Source organism: Taudactylus pleione, unplaced genomic scaffold, assembly GCF_031769625.1.
Source record: "Taudactylus pleione unplaced genomic scaffold, aTauple2 ptg000034l, whole genome shotgun sequence".
NCBI lineage: Eukaryota > Metazoa > Chordata > Amphibia > Anura > Myobatrachidae > Taudactylus > Taudactylus pleione.
This window is the reverse complement of record NW_028284436.1, coordinates 724,656-745,014: the sequence shown is the minus strand read 5'-3', so window position 1 is coordinate 745,014 and position 20,359 is coordinate 724,656. Positions and strand designations below refer to the sequence as shown.

Genomic DNA, 20,359 nt, shown 5'->3' with positions numbered 1-20,359 from the left:
GGGGAGGCCAGAGATTAGGGGTCACAGTAGTCAAGGCGGGCGATGAAGAACGCGCGGATGAGAGTCTTGATGGCATCATGGGTGAGAAAGAAAATCCAGTAGGGAAACACAGCAGGTTAGAGTGCTAGTACAATTAATTAAAAAGTCCCTTGTAATAAAAAGTAACATTTATAGAAAAGATTGGGGGTCGCTCACACATACATAATGGGGTTACTGGGATAAACAAGTATTTATAGTATTTTTAGACTTTCAGAGGACCCGTGACCTTTGTATGGTCTTTCTCAGCTATAGTGGGAAAAACAGTCCACAAACATCTACCGGTACTGCAAAACATTTTTATTTGGGTGAAGATTTTTCATTGATCTCTATTTTTAAATCACAATTAACCAGAAATATAGAAACAACCACAGGTGGAATAGGACTTTTGATTTAAATACTGCATTTCGTCCGGCCTTCTAGCATGAAATGGCTCAAACCCAATACACATCCAAAACATATACTGTAATACAGATGCTCTCAGCTTCCTGTATGTATAACATACAAGCTGACCTCCAACCACGATACATAGTACTGCTGCCAGATACAGAATAATTGCCATGCAGTGCCCAAATAAAAGACATCTGTTAGTACATAAAATGTAAAATTTCATTTAAACTAGGTGGTTCTACACAGTAACTCTCTGCCTCGTCTTTCCAAAGCTAAAAGGTAAAATACACGACACCCACGGATTATTTTCACTTTATGAAGAAATGCTCAAATCATTCTGCACAAAGAACCTGAAATCTTATTTTTGAAGCTGAAACACAAGTTGATCCTCAGACAAGTGGTTTTAGAGACTTCTAACAGGGAAAAGAAACACATTCAATACCGAACAGGTTCCTGCTATGTTTTTACTTGCACCTTTGTTACGGCCAGAGCGCAACTTGTCTGACCACAGTAATGGGTATGTTTACTAAATGGCGGCTTTGACTGCTGAATTTAAAAGGGCAATAATAACGTAAGCTAAAGAAGCCCGTGGTTTTTTTTAGATTATAATTTCCCTTTTAAATTTCGTATTTACACTGAGCTTTCATTACTTGATTAATACAAGTGCTACTAAATTAAAAAATCTGATCAAGCAATGTATTTAGTAAACAATTTGCAGCAAATATGTGCAAACTAGGGAGTTAAAGTGAAAAACTTTAACTAAATGCTGATAAAAAATAATATCAGTGAAATTATATATGACCTATACGCCATCGTCCCTTTGATTATAATTCTCTGTGTCACATGTGGAACACGATAATTCTTTACAACTAAGCCATTACCCAAGTGAGGATGTCTTTGTAGCCATACTTTATTTGCCCTTGGGCTTGCCTTCCCGGCACTGTGCAAGGAGTTACAGCTGCTGTATTTCAGATGATTGGGGTAAATCTCTTCCCTATAAGAGGTGAATACAGTGAACTATTGATGAATTGTGGCAACAGAACACTCATTATCAAACTTTAAAGGACAGGAATGGCGGATATGTCCTCTGCAGCGCAATGCTCTGATTCCATTCCCAGTGTTACGGTGATCGTGCACAGATGCGGTCCGGCCACTGATAAACAGACGCGGAACATTGTGGGTCTGGGGGGTAATTGAGTACGCCCCTCAGACGCTGCTTCGCCTAGTTTGTACAAGTAAAACAAAGAGCCCAAATGCCATCATGCAGTAGCATCCATACCAATGTTTGTCCTCTATCTACCCATCCACCAGCCGGCACAGTATTGCAGGTAGCGGTCTCTTCTGTGTTGATGCAACACCTCTTTCCCTTCTCCCAGGAGGTTGGCGCGGTTGCCTTACAGGAAATTCTTTGCCATAGCATTCAGTGTCCTGACTTTTGCCACATCGGCAACCTTGATACAATACTCGGAGGTAGTGAGTGCAGCTCCCATAGACACGGAGTTGTTCCTGGCAGAGAAAACACATCACATCATGTTCAAGAGACTCGTATAGTCGTCAGATTCCTGAAAATGAGCTCTACACATATGTGGCAAGACACGGCTGCTCACGCACTAGATCAATGGAGAACATTTAGCAACTGCAAAGTCTGGATTTACTTATAAGCAATATAGAGAACTCAGAGGGGAGAGCTTTAGCTAAGCCTTAAGTTATACATTTGCACAGTGCAACCTTAAAGACTTTTCTACCTCTCTACACATTGAGATACATTTATAGTTTGGGGAGGGGCCACCTAAGAGTGGGGGGAGGCTTTGTAGCTCGGTGTGCGCTGGGAAACTACCAAACTCCATAAATTACCGCCACAGTTGTGGTCAAGTCGGAAACCGACTGGACTAACAGAAAACACACCGTATGGTGCAAATGTAATAGGCTCCATGTTGCTGGTCCCTGCGCAATTCAGGCAAAATAACAGCTAGATTTAAAGTGCTCTCTCCTAACTTATAGCCCTGCTTACCAAACGCTTAAAAAGTTTGCCGAGGTCTAAATAAACCTCAATTTTTTGTAACATTGAAGCTAAATACACAAAATTCTTTGAAATCAAAAGAATACATAAACTTTTACAAATACACAGTAAAAAAAAAAAAAAATAGACAAACTAAAAAAATAATTAGCTTTAACGACAAATAAGTATTTTGGTCAATTAAGAGCGTGGATATTTTGCGCCGGAACATGTGTTTATCCGTTATGAAAAGCAGCAGCTGCATATCATGAATCTATGGCGTTGTGCTCCGTACCTATATTTCATTAATGACTCCTTGGTAGAGCGAGCAGAACAGTGGAACTCCTGAACTCCAGCGCCCTCCAAGATCCTGTGCAGGTTCCGTTCTGTAATACCGCCGCCTACAAGGCCATAGCACGGAAAAAAAGTGACTGGTTAAGGCAAAGGTTCCCAAAAGCGTTCCTCAAGCCTCCCCAACAGTTCAGGTTTTAGAGATATCCATGGTTGATCACAGGTGGTTAAATCAAATTGACTGAGGTACTAATTAAGTCACCTGTGCTCAACCATGGATATCTCCAAAACCAGGACGGTTGGGGAGCCTTGAGGACCGCGTTTGGGCTGAACATTTTTTTTTTATTATTATGTATTCATCTTTTGATATGACAAATTTAAATAATTCTAAACAAACCCAAATCGATTATTTATATTTTAAGCTTTTAAATAAGTGAGACAGCAGATCAGTCAGACGAGACTGTGACAAGCCTCCCTAATGTGCAATTATAAGACCCAGGGCCAAATGTAATAACCTGCGTTTTGCGGGAGACGGCCATATTCCAGCAAGATAGTCATTAGACTAAATATAAAGCGTCAAGTAGTTTAAAGGCAAACCCAACCTGGTTCTGGCTTTAAGCTAATTGGCGCTTAAAAGTGACTCTGTCTCTCACCGGAATCAGGCCACTACCTGCAAATTGTTGCCTATTACATTTGGCCACCAATGGCACCTGCATACAAGTGCAGCAGGATCTCATAGAGCAAGGTCTGGGTCTCCGCTGTGCTCGAGGGGATCTCCTTGTGATATTGTTGTATCTTCACTGGAACTCCTTGTGTTCCAGCAATTATGGGATCATTTAGTTATAAATCCACTGCACAAATGCCAATGTCATGCTACAACTCTCACTAAGCTGCATAAAACTCATCTCTGACCTTATCTCAATCCTCACCCCCCACCTCTCTATCTCCATTCTTCCTCTGTCTGTCGCCTCATCTCTGCACTGAATACCTACTCATCCCACATTCACAACGAGACTTCTCCAGCGCTGCTCCCCTCCTCTGGAACTCACTCCCTCACCCTATTAGACTGTCTGCACAGTTTCCAACATTCCCTGTTCATCAAAGCCTATAAGCCTTCCTCCCATTATTAACTCTCAATTCTTTGCCCTTCCTTCTCATCGCTTCCCAGCTCACCTCCCAGTTACACCCCGACGCCCTTATGCTGGGTACACACTAGACGATATTTTTAACAATTTGTCCGATTCCGATGCATCGGAAAGACAAATCGTTCAAATCGGCCAGTGTGTACGCACTATCACGATGCCGATGCGTGCTCCAGTGGGTCGTCCGTCGCATCCTGAGATCTTTTGTACATGCAGAAAGATCTGAGGATGCCGCTGTTGAATGCACTTGCCGATGCCGGCACCCCCGCCGGATCCGTCGCGAATGATGTCGTGCTGGGTACACCTTGTCTAATGTGAACCCGGCTTAAGTCTGTAAGCTTTCACGAGCAGGGCCGATCCCCACTCTCCCTGCACTATCCAGTGTCCATGATCCTGTCTGTCTGCTCTTCCCCAGGGCACTGAGTCAATTACTTATACTGTTTTACTGTGACGCACTGTATCGTCTTCTCATTCCACTGTTAGTTTATCCCCCTGTAATGTCTGGTTGTACTTTTTTATATTGAATTGGTTGTGGTTCAATGTGTAGGTTTTCCCTGTACTGCGCTACTCTCTTCTATGGACAACTCATCTCTTGTCACCTTTCCCTCACATCTAGGTCTGAGATCTCAACTAAATGCTGTAGGTAAGTGAGTGGCTAATACCTCTTTTCCACCAAAAACCCAGGTCCGACCTGGGTTTTTGGACATGGTTCCAACCCTGGTCAGACCCATTTACACTGCACCTTCGATCTGGGTTATTCACAGGTCAGCCCTGTTCACACTGAACTCAGGTCTGCCCTGCTAAACCTGTGAGGTCATAAAAAGTGGGAGGTGACTGCTCCACAACCACCAATCAGCTCATTTTAGGCATGACCCAGGTCAGATAACCCGGGTTGCACCGTTTACACTGCACCATTACCCGGGTCCATCCTGGGTCCAACCCTGGTAGCTACCTGGGTTGGATTGCTGGGTCACTTAACCTGGGTTATTTTTCAGGGGCCCTTTTACACTGAGCTGCGACCCGGGTAGACCCAGAAAAAACCCAGGTTTTTGCTCTGGTGTAAAAGGGGTATAAGCAGAAAACATATAATCAAAGAGTTCTCGGGCACACTGGTAGCTCCCCCCACCCCTCCCAAAATAATATTCATACTGTATATATCATCAGACAGGTGGCAGGGGTTAGAGAGAGAGCATTTAAGGTGACAGCTATGAACAAGTACATTTACCTACCCGGCATCACTATAATTCTGCCTTTAGCCTAGAAGAGAAAGACTTTATGTTATTCTTAAGACGCATATACAGTATTTGCACTTGGATTAGGACGATACAATATGGCAAACATTGCAGGTAAATGATAACAGTCGGTGTACAAGGACTTTGTATGACATTAATATCAGAAACTATTAGAATTTAAACATCACATGTGAGTCTTGAGGGTCATGGCTTTTATAGTGATCATGTTTCCCCTCCTGCACGTCTCAATAGCTCCAGTTTTAAAGCAGATGTGGATAGAACAGCCTGTAGCCAATCAAATCATTGCAATATATACAGCAGCACAGGGTATTTCAGGGGAGGCATGATCTGATTTGGAGGGAGGAGGTGACCTGACGCTGGTCTGTGTATGTTACTGAGGACAGGGCTGCGTGTGACAGGGGCAGTGACATGATGGGAGGAGGGAAATGATGACTACAGGAAGCCGCAGACTGAGAGTTATATAGTGGAAGCAGCAGGGTGTCCTAGCAGCACAGAGTATATCAGGAGATAAGCAATGTGTCAGTGAGGACAGGGCTGCGTGTGACAGGGGCAGTGACATGATGTGAGGAGGGGAATGGAGGCAGCATTATGTCACAGACTGAGAGTTATATAGTGGAAGCAGCAGGGTGTCCTAGCAGCACAGAGTATATCAGGAGATGAGAGATGTGTCAGTGAGGACAGGGCTTCGTGTGACAGGGGCAGTGACATGATGGGAGGAGGGGAATGGAGGCAGTAGGAAGCCATCGACAGTTAATAGTTAATGGAACATAAACCCCGACAGCACAGAGTAGTGATTTGAGGCTCCTGTCAAAGTGGTGATCAAAATATACCGTCAAACAGTCTATATAATATAAAGTCCATACACCAAACAAAAGAAAAAAAAAATTCCACCAGGTCAAAGTATCCACCAGAGAAGTGACACCCAATTACTTCAATCTAATATAAAATAGGATCTTCAGTAACCTTCTCCGCAGCACATGACCCACTAAATACAGCTCAATAACAGTATTCTGCTTTCCTTCCTAGACCATGCAGGATAGTCCTAGACCTGGCAGGATAGTCCTAGACCAGGCAGGATAGTCCTAGACCAGGCAGGATAGTCCTAGACCATGCAGGATAGTCCTAGACCAGGCAGGATACAAGGAGCCCGATACTTGTTGAGGCCTGGCGCTTAACCATGTATTTGCAAATATATGAAACAAAGACCTCTGGATTTCTATTATCATGTAGTATTCAAGTCTTTCTGCTGTTTTTTTTTTTTTTACAGTGTGCTGGGTAGAAACCCCCTCCCTTTACAAACACCTGTGTAAAACCCCTATATTGTATTGCTATTCCTGCTCAGAGACAAACAGCCATCAAGCTGAAGAAGGGTCAGAACACAATGGAGGGGATTTCTTTCTAGGTAAAGCCCCCAAAGCTAGGTGACTGGTGTACCCGCCCCATAAAACAGGCCCTGCAGATAGTATTTCAGTCTTACCTGTTCCACAAGTCTCTTTATTAAAGGTAAACCCTCCAGCGCAGAGCTGTCGCAGCCACTGGTCAGCACTCGCTCAATCCCCAGCGAAATCAGAGTCTCCATAGCGAGGAGCGGGTCGTAGACCATGTCAAACGCTGCAAAGTAACGGTGCATAGACCCGTGTTACCAACTGGCTGTTACCGTGTCACTGTACCACAGGTCACATCACACTTACAACGGTGATCCGCCGAAAATGTCATCCCAAGTAGCAGAATGTGGGGAACTCCTCCTTGCAGCCTTATGCTGGGTACCCCAGCCGATGTCCCGTGTGGCGGGTCCCAGCATCAGCAAGTGCATACACAATTGCTGATGCCGATGGCCTCCACTGACTATATCGCCCATCGGGACTGCGTACAGGCCCGACGGGCGATGTCGCTGATGACGCACCATAGCGGGCACACACTGCCCGATGTGGACGATATGTCGCCCCGATCCGCCGGATTGGACGACATATCGTCTGGCTCCAAAAATCACATGCAAGTGTTGCTAGGACAATGGCCGTACAAACACCCAAGAGTTTTACTCTTGTCTCACAAAAAAGGGGGCATGACCTAGGAATATGGGGTAAAGGTAAGGAGTCTCTGGTGTGGTCTAATTGTCCCAAATGGGAATGTTGGCATGATTGACACATAGATATCGCTGTAACCTGATGATCATTATCTTCCGCAAAAAAAAAATTGGATGGGGCTGGGTATGGGGGAGCCATAGACACTGTAGGGGTTGGGCACATTGCGTTACCACTGGGGGGCCTGAGAGCAGCATCATGGGAAGAGGGGTAAGAGTGGTCACGTCTCCCCCGCACCTCTAGGCCACCCCAGCAGCCCAGGTAGTCTGTAACCTTATCTCACCATCTCGGGACACGCTACAGCGGATGATGATAGATTACAGTTACAAAGATACAGGACTATTAATACACGTCTGGGGTCATGCTTACCTCGGTGGAAAGTCACTGGTAGCGGACGGGAAACAGCTAAGGAGGTAAACACATGAAGGTCATTGTACACATAGCGATCCGCTGGCGTGTTTACATTGCCACGTATAACATATAGGAATATAAAATGCATACAATAAAGTCTTCAGGATTTCAGAATCAGTGGAATACAAAAATATATAAACAAAACGATACAAAGCATGTAAATACTGTACTACATATATTAAAAAAAAAAAAAATCATATAATTTATTCCTAACTTAACTATGGTTACAAATGTATCATCTACTGCATGAGGCGGAGGCTGGGGTGTTGTGGGCGGAATACATGAGAATACAAGGTTCCTAGTGACATCACTGCATCCATTGTGTGTAAGTAATGGGAAATCTCTGTTATAGGGTCTCAATACGGAATCGGTATGAATTCCCAGCGTACGGGATGCCGGCGGTCAGAAGACTGACAGCGGCATCCCGATGGTGAAGATCCCGACAGGGGTCCGGTAAGTATACTTACGTTCTACCCTTCTTTCTCTAACCCTCCCTTCTTGTACCCTTACCCGTCCCACTCGCACCCTAACCCTCCCCGTAAGTGCCTAAACCTAACCCTTCTCCCTTGATGCCTAAACTTAACCGTCCCCCCTTAGTGCCTAACCCTAACCGTCCCCCCCAGTGGTGACTTACCCTAACCGCCCCCCAGTGGTGCCTAACCCTAACCTACCTCCCCAAAACTTAACCACGCTATGCTTCCTAAACTTGACTCCCCCCCCCAGCGGCTAACAGCTAAGGAGCCCCGCTTATCTTCGTTCGGAATGTTGGCTTGTCGGGATTTCAGCGTGGGGCTAATGATAGGCGTCAGGTTTTCGATGTTTATCTTTAGTCCCAAGTTGGGCTTCTGACCGCCGGCATCCCAAACGAAGATAATTGTTCAGCCCGCCTACCCTCCTTTACTATAGTATCTGAACATTAAATTATTAAGGTCGCAGGTTTATTTTTCTATCTAGGTCTCTTCCTCTTCAGTAAACGCTGCAAAACTTGGCAAAAACATAGAAATAAAATAGACAAAAGAAATGGAATAAGTAGCTTCCCTTACTGTCATGTGCGATTTTATGTTAATAGCGTCACCTTTACATTATAAACTACATTAATTCACTATAAAACACAACCTTCGCTATAAATTGTTAGCCCAGTTTGACACGTATCTTGGGTTGCTGAAGAATGAGCACATGGCGATCGGTATAAATGGCGAATGGCATGAGAACGTATAGCGAGAAGCCAGCACAGATTAGTACTGCCTGCCGACATAAAACTTGTTAGCAAAATCCACGGTAAACATACAGATTTTGAAATGCAATGTATGGTTCCATATCTTTATTTACCAAGCAGATCCATGCACAGTTCTGTATCGATTCTCCCGTCTTCTGTCAGGGCTCCGAACACCAGCCCATCAGCGCCGTGTATTTTAGCTAGACGGATGTCAGCCTTCATGACTTCTACCTCTCTGTCAGAGTACAGAAAGTCTCCCCCTCGCGGCCGAATCATTACAAATACTGGAATTTGGACATACTGCTTTACTATCTGCAAAAGTCCTAGGAAATAAACAAGTGGTTTATGGTGTGTTATATTAATTGTTATTATAGTGGTCAGAGAGTGTTGCTAATGTCATTGATAGTACTCTTCCATATTATAGTGTTAGAATCACAACAACCAGAACCTGGGTAACGTTACCATTGGGCGGCCTGTATTACACTGCCTTGCACTGGCATGATGGGACTCAGAATATCGATTACTACGGAGACAACATTATTAGTCTTCATTATAGCACCCTGCACCGGTCACAACCTGTGCAGTTCCTCTATCCTGTCTGGGTCTCGCTCTCAGCTCTGGTGCTTCTAGCACACTCAGCTGATGCAACAAGCTGCTGAGATTAAGCAGTTTGTGTTCTAGAAGCACCAGAGCAGAGGGTGACACCCCAGGCAGGAAAGAGGAACTGCATGGGTTTAAACAGGTGCAGGGTGCTAGAGTGAACACTAATTATCTGTACTCATAGTACAGGTTACAAACCAGAATAAACACGAGTGACTGTAGCAATATAGACAAGGAACACTGCAGTGGGCAAAGCCCCCTTTGTCCCTCTAGCGAGTTGATCTGAGGTTTCCAATGTAGAAAACGGACCACTCTGATGAAACTAGCTTCCTAATCTAAGCCTGAAAAGGGCTCTGGTACAGAAAGGTGAGGGCACTTTATAGGGGTTGGGCACGGGATACCTGCAGGTCGGGATACCGACGCCCAAAGGTAAGTTGCCTAACCCTAACCCACCCAACTCTAAACCACCTTTCCAGCAGCCTAACTCTCCCCCTCACTGCAGCCTAACCCTAACCCACGCAGCCTAACCCTATGCCTACCCCTAGTACTTAACACTAAACCTAACCCTCCCGCAAACCCTAAAGGTGCCCATACACGGTGCGATATAGCGGTCGATACAACGGATTGGTACAATATTGCTGCTATATCGTACCGTGTGTGGGCATGAGCGCGCTCCCGTGGCGTCATACATCGCACCTCCAGATCTTACTGCATGTTCACTTGCTCTGGGGATGCGATGTGCGATCCCGTGCAGCGCTATGCGGGTGGGGGAGGGGGGGTGCCGGCATATTGGGCAGTCGAGCAATGGATCACTCCATGTGCGGGGATCTCCCGATATGTCGGCCATCGAATTGGCCGTCGCGTCGCAAGGTGCACATCGCACCGTGTATGGGGGCCTTAATAGTTACAGTTGAGATACCGGCGGTTGGGGTCCTGGCGCCAGTATTTTGAGCACCGACATCCCGACTGCCGGGATCGTGACTATGTATCAAGAAATAGCATCACCCACAAGCCAGGGTTATTATGTGGCAAAGAGATTTAAAAGCAGGTGTCTCAAAGAAATACCAGGTGTTATTCAGGAGAGAAGTCACTGTGTCTGTATAAAGAGTCCTGATGCAAGAACCTTGCTTAGTATTCTTACATCCCTATTTAAAAGTGAAATACGGCAAAATGGACTCACATTGAACAAGAGAACTAACAGTCTTAACTAGTACAGGAGAAGGGAAGTGTCAGGAGCTGCTAGGAGAAAGGTACAGGAGGAAGATTGACGCAGTCATAAAACGAACAAGTACCGAACAGACTAAACATCACTGGCAGTGTCTGTATTGCTTATGATTTACTATAGGAAGAAATATTCTGTACTATACTTCTGTTTAAGCTTAATTCAACATCCGACTTATTACTGGGACTGAATCAGAGTTGGGAGCAAAAAAAAAAAAAAAAAAGTAACTTAGCACCTGGACAAACCCATGTTACAATGCAAGCGGTGAAAATAAATGCATTTATTTATTTGCATGCAGGGTCAATACTGACTGCTTTTGCATGTAGCCCAGAGATGATGGACAGCTTTAGGTTTACACTGCAATATAGAAATGACTTTGGACACACCCCTCACTAATCTAAATCTCTCTGCACATAGGGGGTCCTTCAGACCCGCTCGCGAGCGCAGGACGCTCGCAAGCGGGTCGATGTTGCCCCACTGCGCATGCGCACGACAGAGGGAGCTCCGTCGTGCGCATGCGCGAGACCCTGGATAGCGACGGGCCCTCTGTCGCTCCGGGTCTCGCACCAAAGCGGGCGTGCTGTCGATGTTGATTGACAGCACGCCCCCTTTGGTGGGCGTGCCAGCCAGACGGAGGCGTTTCCATGGGAACGCCTACCGTCTGAAGCCGGCCCCACTGACATCACTAGTGATGTCAGTGGGAGTGATTTTGGCTCTGATAAAGCCAAAATCACTCCAGGGCTTGCGGCAGCAAGACCCTACCGCAGGGTCTCCGTCGCAAGCCCGATGGTCTTGACCATCGCGACCATCATCATGGACGCTCGCATAAGCTGTGGGTGGTAACCCACAGCTATGCGAGCGTACATAAGGCCGCTCCATTTTCATGTAGGAGGGCCCTGACTCAGAGCGAGCGCTCTGGTCAGAGTGTCCGGCTCTGAATCAGGCCCATAGTACATCTGCCCCACCTGCAGTGCAGCACGGCTTTACCAAGGTTCACAGTCTCTGCTTTTTTTTTTTGCTTTGCTCCCATCAGTTGCGATGGTTACCCCTTTGGCCAGGCTGCGGTAGCTGAAGCTCACCGCAGTCTGGCTGGGTCCTGGCTGTTGCAAAGCCAGGAATTCAGCGTCCGCTGATGCAGACCATGGCTTCGTCCTCCTCGGAAAATGGGGGTGACACGTCCATATTTCCAGGAACGTTGACCAGCATCAACTATGTCAATCCTGCTGCGGCTCGGAGGGGTCTGAGAGCGAGATCGCAGGACCCTAAGCAATCGGAGATGTGCACTAACCATCGGGTTAATGTACAAGTCTGAATAAGGCCCTAAATCAGCTAGGGGGATCAGCATGGAATGTTTCCTTCTTAACTTGGCTGGTGATCAGCGCATGGGCCTCTACCGTCCATTCCGCGCAAACCCAACAAGTCTCGGCTCCGCTGATGCTTTCATGAGATTTACGATAAAATTAAAAAACATAGGCTCACCTATGGTAGGTGTGATTCCTCCTTCTAGCAAACTGGCACACAATTCAATACGCCCGGCACCTATTAGAAACAAAATAATAATTATGGACGGAAATATATATAAATATATGACATTTAAAAAAAATTTAAATCCAACCTCCCAGATGATAGAGAATATCTCACCTCCCCGCTCAGCATTCACGGCAGACTCCACAGAATCTACACAGACCTCCATTAGAAATCCTTGATCCGCCATCTCTCTATACACAAGCACACAGAATAATTACAAAAACTGCAAGTGGCACAAGACAAACGCGGACACTGTAAGGCACGCTGCCATTGTGCGCGGTTATTACCCTGAGCAGACCGATTGCTTTGGGTTCACACACAGTTTGCTTGTAATACCGCCAATAACTATTCTATCCGGTGGGGACGGTGGTATTGTGTGAGCTACAATTAATATAATTTGATCCTAGGAAATCATTTTAAATAAAAAAAAAAACTTCAGTAACTTGAGAGACAGCGACCATAGCAATGCCCAAATAGAAGGAGCCGGTCTGCCGCCGACTGGTTTAATAGATCACGGAAATGCAATGTATTGACGACCAGCTACAGTCACAGAGAGCACAACATCTGCACTCCCAGCGTTAGAGTACTCCCACCACTGCTATTGCTGCAAACATGGAAGGGTCTGTGGTCCCATAACATATAAGTGGAGACATGCTACTAATACACAGGCTAGGGGTGTCCTGGGCCTGCAGGGTGACCAAAGGACAAACATTCCCATTGGTGACATAACACAGCACACTGGTTGTAGTGTTAGCAGAATCCATTTATATCATGTAATATATAAATGAGCAGAGGGGAAGACAGGGCAGCACAGCAGCAGGGGGACACAGGACATGTCAGGGGGGAGGAGGGGAATATAGGGTTCACCCACATCCTGCATCCTTAGAGCGGGTCACATTTGCAGATCACACTCCCAGGGAACACAAATGGCATGTTTACCTCCCAGCATCTCACCATCCCCCACACCCTCCTCCCAGCCCGCACGCCGCAGCGCCCACTCCGTGCCGATTGGCTGCCCCCTCGATCTGCCTCCCTTACGATTGGACTTCCAGTCACCTGTCTTTCGCCCGATTGGACACTGGGTGTCCGCCTCACTTCTGATTTGGCGCCCAGATGACAACTCTTGACTACTACTGTCCTTTCATTGGGCGAAGGCCTGCGGCATCTGATTGGATGGAGGACTGTCTTACCGGCCGCGCCATTTTGGTTGAGGGAAAGTACCAGGTTACATGGCAAAGATACGGGATACAATTCTAGAGAGCCGGCATCGGGCTTGTTTCTCCCGTATCCGTTACGTCGTGCTGTAACAGAACTCGACGGGAATTGAAGCCGTGCCCGCCCCCGACCCCACTGATGTAGACACGTAGGCGTCGGACGTAGTGACGAGAGCAGAAATATGGCTGCGCCCAGCAGTGACATTTATGTAAAGAGATGGTGTTATAGCTGATGTGAGGCAGCATAAGGCACGAAAGATGCTTCTTCTCCTCACCCTGCGCTCAGGTCTGGTACACAGCAGACTCCAAGCTCTACGCTTCACCCACACAGCAGGAGGCAAGGTGAATGCTTTATAGGCCTGTATACATGGGTGCATGTCTGTTAGTATGTGTCATGCGGTCTGCATGGCTGTTTCCATATCATGTGGTCTACATGGTTGTAACTTGTTACTATGCCATGTGGCTGATATAGTGTGGGTGCCAGCCGGGTGGCTGATAGTGTTGATGCCAGCCAGGTGGCTGCTGGTGTGGGTGTCTGCCGCGTGGCTGTGGGTGTCAGCTAGCTGCTGGTGTGGGTGCCAGCCAGGTGGCTGTGGGTGTCAGCTAGCTGATAGTGTGGGTGCCAGCCGCGTGGCTGTAGGTGTTAATGCACACAGATGAAGCACATGTTATCGTAGGATAGAGTTTAAGAGGCTCTGTGAATTTTTCAGCAGTGTCTGAATTGATATTTTTGATTTATTTCAGCAGAACAGCATTCAGTGGAAACATTCAATTCAGAAAAGATGGAAAAGCAGTGTAGCATCCGAGATGGCAGCGTCTTCCAAGGCTGCAGTGGGCCATGTACCAAACTCCGTTGCAGAACGTATCATGGGACGTTGGCTTCTGGCATGCAGCGGCATGGTAGCTGGCGCTGTAATCCTCGGGGGAGTAACTAGGTGAGGAATTAATTTTGTGGGAGAACCTTTTATCTGTTGCCTTTTGTAAGTTTTATATTGGACACAGCCAGACTATGGCCTACATTGTGATAATTACTCTGGAGCAGCGATCTTCAGCTGCTGACTCCCCGCATTAACTGTGGGCCAGATTCAGCGCGGATCGCAACTACGTACACAGATTGAACGATTGTTAGCCATTGTGCATACGTATAAGCCGCACTGTGTGTACACTGCGATTACGCACGCAGATGGGAATCCATCGCAGAGTGACAGGATGTGAGCGTTTGGGGGTGGTGACGGGGTAGTGGTTGGAAATACGCAGGCGTGCCTGTCTGTTTGAATGCCGTTTCCTGGGCATGCATAAATTAGCCACTGCAATTGCATATGCAGCTTGAGTACTCATGGCGTGCGACGAGACTTGCAATTTCTGCGACGGGTCAGGTCTGCCGTAATTGTACGCGACAGGCCAATGTTACCGATGTATATGCAGGACTGCGAGGTATTACGGATGGGAGGAAGCAGCAGTGGGCGTCTCTATGCTTGCTGAGCTATGGTGGGCATTAGCATATTTTGTCATCTTCATTGTGTGCTATTACTCAACTGTAATTGCAATTGAGATCCATGCTGAATCCGGCCCTGTATTCAGAATACGGCTGCTCAAACTACAACTTGTAGAGTATTTCAACCATATACCTTCCACAAGACATGTCATTTAAAACTATATATCCTTTAATTTTGTGATATTTCATAGGTTAACTGAATCTGGACTTTCAATGGTTGATTGGCATCTGGTAAAGGAGATGAAGCCACCTGGAACTCGGGAAGAATGGGAAGCAGAGTTTCAAAAATATCAGCAGTTCCCAGAATTCAAAATGTAAGATGTGGTCGATATTCTCTACATTACCAACTAACATGCCTCTCACTGGTCCAAAAAGACCTTTGTCTCCATAGTTCTATATAAGAAATGAAAGCACATAGATTTTATTATCCACATTGGAATTTTAGGATCCAAGATGATTTACATTTGTATTTTAAGATATATATTATAATATAATTCTCTGTGGGATTTCTCTTAAGTGAGATGCGGGGAAGGGGGTTCTCATTTTTTTCAAACATTTCTTCCAATTCAGTTTGAATCACAACATGACCCTGAATGAGTTCAAGTTCATTTGGTACATGGAGTATTCGCACCGCATGTGGGGACGAGCTGTGGGCCTGGCTTACATTTTGCCGACCATCTACTTCTGGAGAAAAGGCTGGTTTAACCGGGGCATGAAGGGCTGTGTTCTGGGCCTCTGTGGCTTCGTTTGCTTCCAGGTAACTATTTATGACCCGAGAGAAACAGTAGCTGCAGCCTGGTCAGGGAGAATGATCTATTATCTCATGGTCTGTGGGAATGATCTCTTATCTCATGGTCTGTGGGAATGATCTCTTATCTCATGGTCTGTGGGAATGATCTCTTATCTCATGGTCTGTGGGAATGAGCCCTTATCTCATGGTCTGTGGGAATGAGCCCTTATCTCATGGTCTGTGGGAATGAGCCCTTATCTCATGGTCTGTGGGAATGAGCCCTTATCTCATGGTCTGTGGGAATGAGCCCTTATCTCATGGTCTGTGGGAACGAGCTCTTCTTTCAAAACCTAACTCTCCGGTCCGTATATCTTCCCATAGGGTCTTCTGGGCTGGTACATGGTGAAGAGTGGGTTAGAAGAGAAACCAGACTCCTGTGATGTTCCACGTGTCAGTCAGTACCGCCTGGCTGCGCACTTAGGCTCAGCGCTAGTCCTGTATTGTGCGAGTCTTTGGACAGGCTTGTCTCTTTTGCTCCCAAAACACAAGGTACAACAAAACTGTTTTGTGTTCTGTCAATCAGTACTTTTTTTTTTTTTTTAATATTAAGAACTAAACTAATGTCTGAAGTGGCTGGGAGCTAATTCAATTGTTTTGGGTGACTAGTCCTGAGGCTACACTTATAGTGGATTTCAGCTCGCACCTTAGGAAATTCACGTAAAATATGGCTTTGGGGGCTGGTCGCGAGTTCCGGGCGTGGCTTAACTGCTGCGCACTTGGCACTGGAGAAGCTGCTTAACACGGCTAATCCTTTGAATCAGGTTGCGAGAATGTGGCCACTTCAAACAGGAGTTAATTCTCTCAAACAATTGAATTGCCCCCTAAAGTGCACCTGTTGTGTAGGTGTTGTGTAGTGTTTAGCATGTTACGTTGGTGGCGGTATGGACGTTGTAGTAATTTTATGCCCTCACAACTTATTTTCGCATCTCCGGATAGTTACCTGAAACTGTTCAGCTGCTAAAACTGAGGAAATTCACCCACTGGACCACAGGCCTAGTCTTCCTTACAGCACTCTCAGGTACTTGGTCCCATATAATAATTGTATACCCTACAGTAGGAAATGTTTTCACTGACATGGGGAATTGCCTTGTAGACCTTTGATAGAATCTATGTTGTTACTTTTATATCATCTCCTTCTTTCTTTGGATGCAGTCTTGGGGCTAAATGTAATAGCCCATGATTTGCGGGAATACGATTCCGGCGAGATGGTCTTTACATTTAAAGCGCCAATTAGTTTAAAAGCGAGACTATATAAGTTTGCATTTAAAGAATTGCTGCTTTAAATCCAGTAACTATGACGCCGGTTTCGCGCAGTCTCCCGCAATCTCTGCCAACTACATTTGGTCCTAAGCAGTTAGTTTCCGTGTTCTTGCTGTACAGTTGAAATGTAATAAGGCATTCAAGAATTGGGGCAGGGCTTGGCACCACTGGGAGGCAGGGCTAAGCTCTGTTCTGTCAATTAAAAAAAAAAAAAAAAAGTCTCCCACTCATCCATCGATGGCGGAGAACCATTGGTTGTCTGCCATCGATGGCAAAACAATCAGCAATCGACAGTTAACTATTGATTGCTAACTATCCATGGTCTGGCCATCCCTAGCACAGGCACTCTTGTTTAACAGTGAAGAGTCATTGGAAATTTATATATATATATATATATATATATATATATATATATATATATATATATATATATATATATATAATGTGTGTGTGTATAATATCTTTTTGACGCAACTTTGGTACTTGAAATGTAGTATTATTTCATTATGAAAATTTGTACATTTTCCCCACCACAGGTGCCTTTGTTGCAGGACTAGATGCTGGTCTCGTTTACAACTCCTTTCCTAAGATGGGGGAGCGTTGGATCCCAGATGACCTTCTTGCCTTCTCCCCAAAGTTAAAAAACATTTTTGAAAACCCCACAACCGTACAGTTTGATCACCGCATCCTCGTGAGTTTGTCATTTCTATTCATTAACAATGCAAAACACAGAAATTGGAACCTTTTTTTTTTCTGTTCATGTTGATAGTCCTGCCGCAAGTTAGACATGTGACAAAGTGTGGCGCGTCTCTTTTCAGGGGATCAGCGCGGTAGCAGCCATCACTGGACTATATTACTACTCCTGGAAGGTCCCTCTGCCTCGTAGAGCGAGGTTGGCTGTAAACTCCCTGATTGCTGTGGCTTATTTACAGGTAACCTCGTTAATTGTAATATGTACTTTCTTATATCAGAATTTTCCTGGATAAAAAATTTGTCCTTTCTGATATTGAAATAAAAATAAAGTATCTACATTATTATTATTATTATTATTATTATTATATATTTTTTATTATAGAAGTTCTGAATTCTCTTAATGATTAACTTTTTATTTTTGTGTTACTTGTGTACTAACCGACACATATTGCCTGGCAGTTATTCTTTATTTCTTTCTTGCAGGTTACACTGGGCATAAGCACTCTGCTCCTGTATGTTCCGACTCCTTTGGCAGCCACACACCAGTCCGGCTCACTGGCGCTCCTCAGTATGGCTATCTGGCTCATGAATGAATTGAGGCGGCTGCCAAAATAGCGACTTTAACTAAATCCATAGTAGCCAAAATGGGAGTCCTTACAGTAAATAAGTTGGGGGGGCGGGGAAAGAAAATCGAATGACTTTGCTACGTACAGTCAGGTGCATAAATATTGGGACAGTGACAGAATTTTCATATTTTGGCCTCTATTCACCACCACAATGGCTTTGAAATGAAACAAACAAGATGTGCTTTAACTGCAGACTTTCAGATGTAATTTGAGGGTAATTACATCCAAATCAGGTGAACGGTGTAGGAATTACAACGGTTTCTATATGTGCCTCCCACTTTTTAAGGGGCCAACAGTAATGGGACAAACTAAACAATCCTAAATCTAACTTTCACTTTTTAATACTTTGTTGCAAATCCTTTGCAGGCAATTACAGCCTGAAGTCTGGAACGCATAGACATCACCAGACGCTGGGTTTCATCCCTGGTGATGCTCTGCCAGGCCTCTACTGCAAATGTCTTCAGTTCCTGCTTGTTCTTGGGGCATTTTCCCTTCAGTTTTGTCTTCATCAAGTGAAATACATGCTCAATCAGATTCAGGTCAGGGGATTGACTTGGCCATTGCATAACATTCCACTTTTTAGCCTTAAAAAACTCTTTGGTTGCTTTTGCAGTATGCTTCCGGTCATTGTCCATCTGCACTGTGAAGCGCTGTCCAATGAGTTCTGAAGCATTTGACTGAATATGAGCATATAATATTGCCCGAAACACTTCAGAATTCATTCTGCTGCTTTTGTCAGCAGTCACATTATCAATAAATACAAGGGAACCAGTTCCATTGGCAGCCATACATGCCCACGCCATGACACTACCACCACCATGCTTCACTGATGAGGTGGTATGTTTTGGATCATGAGCAGTTCCTTTCCTTCTCATTACTCTTCTCTTCCCATCACTCTGGTACAAGTTGATCTTTGTCTCATCTGTCCATAGGATGTTGTTCCAGAACTGTAATGGCTTTTTAGATGTTGTTTGGCAAACTCTAATCTGGTCTTTCCTATTTTTGTGGCTCACCAATGGTTTACATCTTGTGGTGAACTCTCTATATTCACTCTTGTGAAGTCTTCTCTTGATTGTTGACTTTGACACATATACACCTACATCCTGGAGAGTGTTCTTGATTTGGCCAACTGTTGTGAAGGGGTTTTTCTTCACCAGGGAAATAATTCTTCTGTCATCCACCACAGTTGTTTTCCGTGGTCTTCCGGGTCTTTTGGTGTTGCTGAGCTCTCCGGTGCGTTCTTTCTTTTTAAGAATGTTCCAAACAGTTTGATTTGGCCACAACTAATGTATTTGCTATCTCTCTGATGGGTTTGTTTTGATTTTTCAGCCTAATGATGGCTTGCTTCACTGATAGTGACAGCTCTTTGGATCTCATATTGAGAGTCGACAGCAACTGATTCCAAATGCAAATGTCACACCTAAAATCAACTCCAGACCTTTTACCTGCTTAATTGATAATGAAATAACGAGGGAATAGCCCACACCTGTCCATGAAATAGCTTTTGAGTTGATAGTCCCATTACTTTTGGCCCCATAAAGAGTGGGAGGCACATATAGAAACCGTTGTAATTCCTACACCGTTCACCCGATTTGGATGTAATTACCCTCAAATTAAATCTGAAAGTCTGCAGTTAAAGCAAATCTTGTTTGTTTCATTTCAAAGCCATTGTGGTGGTGAATAGAGGCCAAAATATGAAAATTCTGACAATGACCCAATATTTATGCACCTGACTGTATTTACCACTTTGCTTCCTAAAATGTAAAAATAATGTATTTGTACATACAATAAAGTATTTTTTTGTAAATGGATTTCTATAAGCATCTTTGTATCTAAAAGGAATCTACGAATATCTGCTGAGCTGTCTTTCTTTAAATGCAAATCATGTTTAAATAAAACTACCGGAGTAGTATTTTTATTACCTAGAAACTCAAGCAACGTAGTTTATAAAATTTTATACCTGTATTCAATTTTGTCTTCGCTTTTCTTTCAGTCATTTCAAAACAGAAAATACATAGGCAAACAAAGTAAAGCCCAAACCCCTATTGTCCTGTCGCACACCCCCTGTATCTTATGATGAAATATTGGGGTCAATTCTATTATGTGCGAAAGGTGC

The 20,359-nt window shown here is 44.9% G+C and overlaps 2 protein-coding genes across 5 annotated transcripts; one reads left to right on the top strand and one right to left on the bottom strand.

The window, feature by feature from the left end:
• Positions 1 to 322: 322 nt before the first annotated feature.
• Positions 323 to 13,452, bottom strand: CUTC (cutC copper transporter). 3 transcript variants are annotated; one of them, XM_088452186.1, is made up of 9 exons: positions 13,222 to 13,452; positions 12,280 to 12,356; positions 12,118 to 12,177; positions 8,930 to 9,139; positions 7,559 to 7,594; positions 6,586 to 6,719; positions 5,085 to 5,112; positions 2,718 to 2,823; positions 323 to 1,932 (listed from the first exon to the last, which is right to left on the bottom strand). In XM_088452186.1, the coding sequence occupies exons 2-9, from the start codon at positions 12,350 to 12,352 to the stop codon at positions 1,821 to 1,823; spliced, it is 759 nt and encodes a 252-aa protein (XP_088308312.1). In that variant the 5' UTR covers positions 12,353 to 12,356; positions 13,222 to 13,452; the 3' UTR covers positions 323 to 1,820. The 3 variants fall into 3 exon arrangements, with proteins under 3 accessions (XP_088308312.1, XP_088308313.1, XP_088308311.1); XM_088452187.1 differs by lacking the exon at positions 13,222 to 13,452 and adding an exon at positions 13,105 to 13,144; XM_088452185.1 differs by lacking the exon at positions 13,222 to 13,452 and adding an exon at positions 13,037 to 13,125.
• COX15 (cytochrome c oxidase assembly factor COX15) lies at positions 13,425 to 19,797 on the top strand. 2 transcript variants are annotated; one of them, XM_088452183.1, is made up of 9 exons: positions 13,425 to 13,721; positions 14,127 to 14,314; positions 15,066 to 15,188; positions 15,445 to 15,631; positions 15,986 to 16,153; positions 16,601 to 16,682; positions 17,461 to 17,615; positions 17,743 to 17,856; positions 18,101 to 19,797. In XM_088452183.1, the coding sequence occupies exons 1-9, from the start codon at positions 13,638 to 13,640 to the stop codon at positions 18,230 to 18,232; spliced, it is 1,233 nt and encodes a 410-aa protein (XP_088308309.1). In that variant the 5' UTR covers positions 13,425 to 13,637; the 3' UTR covers positions 18,233 to 19,797. The 2 variants fall into 2 exon arrangements, with proteins under 2 accessions (XP_088308309.1, XP_088308308.1); XM_088452182.1 differs by having other exon boundaries at positions 13,426 to 13,721; positions 14,124 to 14,314.
• Positions 19,798 to 20,359: the final 562 nt, after the last annotated feature.